The following is a 7,251-nucleotide window of genomic DNA, read 5'->3' on the forward strand; positions in this document are numbered from 1 at the left end:
TAATAATTGAAAGATTATTTTAATTACAGTACGTTGCATGGTTAATGACAAATTGTCATCTGTTTGTATCATGAAAGTATGACTAGGGAGAAATGCTAGAGGAATAGAAGTGTGCTTTTATGGTTATGTCTAAGACTCAGGAAAACTTTTATAGTTTTATATTCTGGAAAAATGACAATGTTCAGAAAACAATGTCCAAATGAAATAATTTGAAAGAGAACACATTTAAAAGTTATTACACAGTAAGTTATTTTAAAGTTTTAAAAGTAAAGGAAGAATATGCTAAAATAGCTGAGATGTTTGACTTAAAGGTGAGGAGAACATATCTAAAATAATCTCTCAGCAGTGAGCATAATGAAGGAACATTCATTTCAGTTCAGAAGAACTGGAATTCCTTTTGACTATAACCAAAACACAGCAGAGCGTTATTCAGCCATTTGTTTTCCTCAAGTTCTTCACTCTTGTTTTGTTTTCTCCAGGAAATTCATGCAAGAACGTGATGCATGTGTAAAAGACGTTGTTTGGTGTGCTGTGGAAACACCCAACTACCTAACTTACAGTTTCTCTTGTTTTACTAGTTCCTTTACTGAATGTAGTTCATCTTAATGCTTGATTGACCTGAAGAACACTATACTGGATAGTGCTGGTGTTATAAAACATACAATATTAGTTAACTGTTTACACACACACACAAAAAAAAAAAAAAATAAAGGGAAATAGGAGGAGACTGCCTGCCCTGCCTTGGGCTTTTTGGTGCAACAGAGTTTATATTCCCCCTGTGTTTTTCCACTTTCCTTATATGAAATGAACAGCTGTAATTGAAAAGCAAGAAGCTCCATGGTTTATAGAAATAGGTGTTGTTAAGAGCCTTAGCCATCTAATTTTCTTCCTATTGCAGGGCAGGCTTCCTATTGTCTGTCCTTTAGAGCTAATTTCTTTTCTGATCAAAAGGCCCACATCATTGAAAAGGTAGTAATGACTATTCATTTGGTTGAAACCTCCATTCTGCAGCCTGCAAAGCTTTATTTAGAAACTGCTATTTCTTTCTAAAAGGAAAACCTCATTTGTGTCCTCTATAATGTCAATTAAAGGAGAATATATTTTAATTATTTATCCTGGAGAGAAACCTTTCAGGATCTCAATTTGCTCTGCCAGTGATACAGGCTGTAGTTTGAAACAATATGTGCCTTCAAAATTGTATGTCAGAGAGTAGAAATAAGGTGTGTTTTGATTTTAATTTGCCAGTAATTAATAGTTTATTTGCAGCTAATTAGCAAGTTACAGTTTTACAATTAATGTCTGATTTCTAATATGACTCATAAAAAGGAGCCTAGCCATCGGTACCAGCAAATAAGGTGGGTTACTGAAACTGTATAGAAAACATTAGAGGAAAGATAGATTTGCGAATTTTTAAATGGGTAAAACAGAGATGATTGAGGATTTTTTTTCTTTTTCTGAAGAATGAGAGCAGTGATATCTCAGCCCTCTCCAGCGGGAGGGGAAGGGTCCTCAAAGGCCCACAGCAAGCCCCCCAGGATGGCTCCAGCCCCTTGGGGTAGCCAGAGGCAAGCATGACGGGGCTTTTTGAGAGACCCCTGCTAAAGTGTGCTGGGGGCAGGTCTGTTTCTCCCCACGCTTGTCCCTGTGTCCCCTCCAAACCCCATCTCGCAGGGGACAGGACCCTGGGCCACCCAACGTGGTGTGTGTGGGGGTGCATCTGGGGTGTTTGGGGCCAGGGGAGTGCGGGGATGGAAGGGAGCACACTGCTGCTGGCAGCTGTGGGCAATGGGAATGACCCGCAGGAGGAGAGTTGTGGGGACTTGGAGGAGCGGAGAGAAGTCGCAAAGTTCCCGTTACTGCCTCTTCTCTTTTAAAAGGGATTTCTCTCAGATAAAACGCAGGCTGCCCCACAGCAACCGCTGCTAGTGCAGCGCTCATCTCTTTAGCATCAGTTCTCATGCTCGTTTTCGGGTGGTTTGACTCCGTGTTTCTGCGTGGAAACACGTGAGTTAAGCTGATTTCTTCCTTGGGGCTCCGCAGCGAGCTCTGGTGAGTTGTCCTGTGCTGGTGGTCCCCTCTACAACCCTGTTAATTGGTAACTTGGAGATGAGGGGGTCCTTATTAGCAATCTCCCTCCCCCCCGCATCCCTGCTCCCCCGCAGAAGCCAGCCCCATGAGGCGATTACCAGGAGGAGCTGTTTGTCAGAGGCTAATAAACAAATTCCTCCCGAACACCTGAATGAACGAGGGCCAGGAACAACCCAATTAAGAAACGGAGCTACTGGTTGTTTTCTGTGCCGGTGGAAACAATCCGGGCTAGAAAAGAGTCTATTCAGCGGGCGCTCCGAGAGGTCTGTTTGCAGCCCGCTATTGTTGTCAGAAGCCAAATAAAAGTTCAGCTGGGGGGAAAAAGTGATTAAAAACAACATTTGCCGCTGCCTCCTGAATGCACCGGGAAGCTTGGCTCAAAGGAATCGATCTGTACCCAAACGACGTGGCTTTTACCATGCTCCTGAGATTTTTGTTCCTAAATGTTGCTGGGTTTAATGATGTCATCCAGAGGATCCCTCGCTTTCCTGTATGGATGAGCAGTGGGGACAGCCGCAGCCGTGCGGCAAGGCTGGTGGGAACTGGTGGTGTATGCCCCTCTCACTGGGCCGGGGGGGTCTAGAACAAGGTCTAAACAAAAAAGCAGGTGAACTTTGATTTTAAGCATCTTATGGGCATTTTCGGGGGATCATCCTAACAGTGGTCCAAACGAACGGGGCAAGTTGTGAGGACAAGCCCCCACCGCTCGTCGGGAGTTATGCTGGGGGCCAAGGGAATTGTTTTAATAATAGGATTAAACAGGGCTGGTTTGGTGCATAGCGTTATTCTTCACAAGCCGGCGATCTTCCCTGACACAGTTCCAAGATTCCCCCTAGCTCTGCTGGTCCTGCAATTAACAGATATTAATGGCTATTGCTTATTAAGCGCTGATTGCTTGAGAAGCAGGCGGTCCCTTTTCCAACGTGCCTTTTCAGCCGTCAGGTTTCTCCCGTTCAACTTGGCTTGTGCTGTAAACTCCCGATTTCGCCTCACACTCCTTTGTCACCAAAAAAGAAAAAAAAAAAAAAAAAGAAAAGAAAAAGAAAAAACAACGAGGGCTTCTCTGCCTTTGACATACGTATTTTCACGCCCCCATGTGCCCCTGTCTCACCCCCTCCCAGACGCAGGGGGCTCTCCTAGCCCCGGACAGCTTCTCCCCCAGTCCTGACGGAGCAAATTTAGGAAAATGGCTCCGGGTGTGGGGGGTGTGGGGCACAAGGAACAAGGGACCAGGCGCTGGTGGCTGCAAGCCGTTTGGCCGGGGGGTCAGACTTTTGCAAGTGCTCCGCAAGATGACTTTAGGAAATAGCAGCTGGTGGAGGAGGGCTTGCTTACTCCTCCTCGCCCCGGTTCCGCTTGCATTGGGGTGCCCGTGGTGGGATGCTCCGAGCCTCCCATCCTGCTGTCCCGCAGACTCTGGGGGTGCACGGCTGGGCAGGAGCCGCGGTGGCGGCGCCGTGCGGGCTGGGATGCAGCCCCTTGGGCACCGGGCTCTTTCCTCCTGCACTCCCAAACGGGTGAAGAAATCCCCTTGGGAGTCCTGGGGATGGACCCACAGGCAGTGCTGAGAGAGGGTTCCCAGCTGCGTGCCCTGCTCGTCCCTTCTTCTGGGAACAGAAACCAGCCCCAGTCCTAAGTATTCTGCACAACGTGCGCGGCACCAAATCCCTGATGCAGCGAGAGTGCTCTGGGGACCTGCGAAGTCTGGAAATACAAACCTGTGCTTTTTTATTCAGCCGGGTTTATGTTCGTAGGTAAAGAGATGAGAGGTGTTTGAAGATAATTGTCACCTGGCGTTGAAATAACGTGGATTTTAAGATGTTAAATTGTGTGCCCTTTGGAGAAAAAAAATAAAAGAAAAACGAAACACCACGACGTAAGTGGAGTCTCAGGTAGCGCGAAGACAAACTGAAGGGCTAAATAAGAGTCTGAAACTTAACGTGCTAATATTTATTTAGATAACTTAGACACCGAAAGAAGCGCCGTTCACAGGGCTTCCAGCCCGTCCTAACGCTGTGGTGCCGCCGCGTTTTTCGTTGCGTGTAAGTGGGCTCAGCCGCTCCGACAATCGTGCGATCGAGTCATCTAAACGAAATGTCCGGACCTAACCACTCCGTTTCCCATCCCTGTCTGGCGCGTCTCAAACCTCGACTGGAGCGGTCAAAATATTTGGAGGGGTTTGAGCTTAAATAAAGCTCTTTGAAGCTTTTCCAGTATGTTGCAAAAGTTGCTCCCGCAGTTCCTCCTGCAGCGTGCCTTCTAGTGATAGCGCCTGAAGTACAACCTCCTCCTGCCACCCTGCACAATTTTTACCCCATCCAAACCCACACGGCAGCAAACCGAACAACAGCAAAGACAAAACTCACTGCGAGCGAGTCCCAAGCGGGATTTGTTTCCCCTTCGGCTTTGCTCAGAAGATGATCTAGCCAGAAAAACTGCTACGGAACTGCAGAACCACAACCCCCCCCGCCCGACACCAGGGTGTCTCCGAAGTGCTGGCACCGGCCAGGGCTGTGCCCGCGGGTCCTGCCCGGAGGCGTCCCGTCCCACCCCGTGCCAATTAGCGCCGTTATCCTCACGCTCTTCTCTCTCCGAGGGGCACCAAGCTGGGGGAGCCCCCTCTCCCCCCGGTTGGGGTCCGGACGCCGAGGCACGGCCCCCCTCGCCCCCCCAAGCTCGGGGGGTTTGTTCCGAGCCCCCCCCGGCGGCGCTGCCCACCTCCTCCAGCACCGCGGCTCCAGGACCCCCATCGAGGAGCTGGCGGGGGGAGGATGAGGGAGGAAGAGTGGGGCAGGGCTGGGCGGCTCCGTGCCCGCGGCGTCTTGCCAGAGCTGCCGGCCCTGCAGGTGCCGGGCGAGGAAGGGAGGAAGAAGAGGGAAAGGGAGGGGAAGGGAGGGCAGGGACGGAAAGGGAGGGCCGTGATTGACAGCTCCGCGCAGCCCCACTCCCGTCACCCCAACCCTACAAAGTTTGCTTTCACACGGAGGGAACTTTGCTGTTGCCATGAAAACGGTTTTTGCGAGCACCGTGCCCCTTCCCCCTCCCGTTGGGACAGCCAAGTGGAAAAACTCAAGTGGCGAAGGGGCGGCCGGGGGGGCATTGCCCGGCGGCAGCCAGCCCGGCCCGTACCCGAGGGAGCCGCCGTGCCCTGGCACCGGCAGAGGGACGGCTCTGTGCCCGGAGAGCGCTCCGGGACAGGGGGGGAGAGTTTAATCCAACCCCCTCCTTCATCCGCGGTGCAGGGGGGATGCGGGGGGGGTGTCCGCGCAGTGCAGGCTCGCCCCGTCTCCAGGCACCGGGCTGCAGCTCCACCGGGGAGCCCCAAATCCCTTTGTGCCCGGCGGACACATGGCTCCCGCTCGCAGCGCCCCTCCCCATCCCTCCTCCTCTTCCTCCTCCCCCCTCCTCTTCCTCCTCCTCCTCCTCCTGTCCCCTTGCCCCGCCGGCAGCTGCGGGACCCCCGCCGCCCTCTCCGCACCCCGCATCCCAGCCCGGTCCCTGCGCTTTCTCCTCCATCCCAGAGCCGGGAGCAGAGCTCGGCGGGGGGCTCAGCAGGGGGGGTGGCAGCCCCAGCATCCCCAAAACACCAACTTTTTGCCCCCCCCCCGGTCCATTACCGGCGTCGGGGCTGCCGGGAGCCTCCCGCCGATTGGCTGCCGCCCGCCCCTTTATAGCCGCCGTCAATCAAAGGCCGCCGCCGTGTGCACGTCGCTCGGTGCTGCCCGCGGGAGCCGCTCCGCGGAACCGCTCCGCACCCGCCGGCACCGCAGCGCCTCGGGGAGCAGCACCTCTCAGCCAGGCGGCAAGAAACTTCCTCCTTCCCGTCGCGGCCGCTCAGACCGGTTCTTGCTTAATTTTTGTTATTTATTTTATTTTTATTTTTTTTATTATTTTTTTTTTAATTTCTCCCCGAACTGCTGGTGCCCGCCTGCCCGCCGCCCTGGCGCACCTCTTGCCGGCCCCGGCCATGTACAGCATGCTGGAGGCTGAGATCAAGACGCCGCAGCCCACCCCGGGCAGCGCCGGGGGCAACCCGGCCCCGGGCAGCACCGGCAAAGGCGGCGGCGGCGGCGGGGCCAGCGGTGGAGCCGGGGCTGGCTCGGACCAGGACCGGGTGAAGCGCCCCATGAACGCCTTCATGGTGTGGTCGCGGGGCCAGCGGCGGAAGATGGCCCAGGAGAACCCCAAGATGCACAACTCGGAGATCAGCAAGCGCCTCGGGGCCGACTGGAAGCTGCTAAGTGACGCCGAGAAGCGACCCTTCATCGACGAGGCCAAGCGGCTGCGGGCTGTGCACATGAAGGAGTATCCGGATTACAAATACCGGCCCCGACGGAAGACCAAGACCTTGCTGAAGAAGGACAAATACTCGCTGCCCGGCAACCTGCTGGCCCCCGGGGGGGGCAACACGGTGAGCAGCCCCGTCGGGGTGGGCCAGAGGATTGACACGTATGCCCACATGAACGGCTGGACCAACGGGGCTTATTCCCTGATGCAAGACCAGCTGGGCTACAGCCAGCACCCGGGCATGAACAGCCCGCAGCTGCAGCAGATGCACCGCTACGACATGACGGGCCTGCAGTACAGCCCCATGATGTCCACGGCGCAGACCTACATGAACGCCGCCTCCACCTACAGCATGTCCCCCGCCGCCTACGGCCAGCAGCCCTCCACGGCCATGAGCCTGGGCTCCATGGGCTCCGTGGTGAAATCCGAGCCCAGCTCGCCGCCCCCGGCCATCACCTCCCACTCGCAGAGGGCCTGCCTGGGAGACCTGCGGGATATGATCAGCATGTACCTGCCCCCGGGGGGGGACGCCACAGACCCTTCGGCCCTGCAGGGCAGCAGGTTACACAGTGTGCACCAGCACTACCAGAGCGCCGGGACTGCCGTCAATGGCACCGTACCGCTCACCCACATATAGACTTGGCCCTGCGGACGGCTCCCCGCATCCATCCCTCATCCCCCCCACCGCTCCTGCACCGCACCGGGACGTACGGCAGTGTTCCTCGGCTTAGCAGACTTGATACTAACTTTGGAGACATTTTAAGAAGGAAATCCGTTAGCTGTGTCATTTTATTTTTTTGTACAAAAAAGAAACCATATTTGAGCAAGCTGTTATTTTAATAGAGCACAACTCCTGCCTCCTAGAAGCCCCTGTGA

At 54.3% G+C, this 7,251-nt stretch overlaps 1 protein-coding gene across 1 annotated transcript; it reads left to right on the forward strand.

Moving 5' to 3' along the window:
* Positions 1-6,055: 6,055 nt before the first annotated feature.
* Positions 6,056-7,012, forward strand: LOC311213752 (transcription factor SOX-3-like; the record flags this gene model as incomplete). The annotated part of the gene is made up of 1 exon (XM_084293965.1): positions 6,056-7,012. The coding sequence occupies one exon, from the start codon at positions 6,056-6,058 to the stop codon at positions 7,010-7,012; it is 957 nt and encodes a 318-aa protein (XP_084150091.1).
* Positions 7,013-7,251: the final 239 nt, after the last annotated feature.

The sequence above is a fragment of the Netta rufina genome (genome assembly GCF_964035555.1).
Source record: "Netta rufina genome assembly, chromosome: 12".
NCBI lineage: Eukaryota > Metazoa > Chordata > Aves > Anseriformes > Anatidae > Netta > Netta rufina.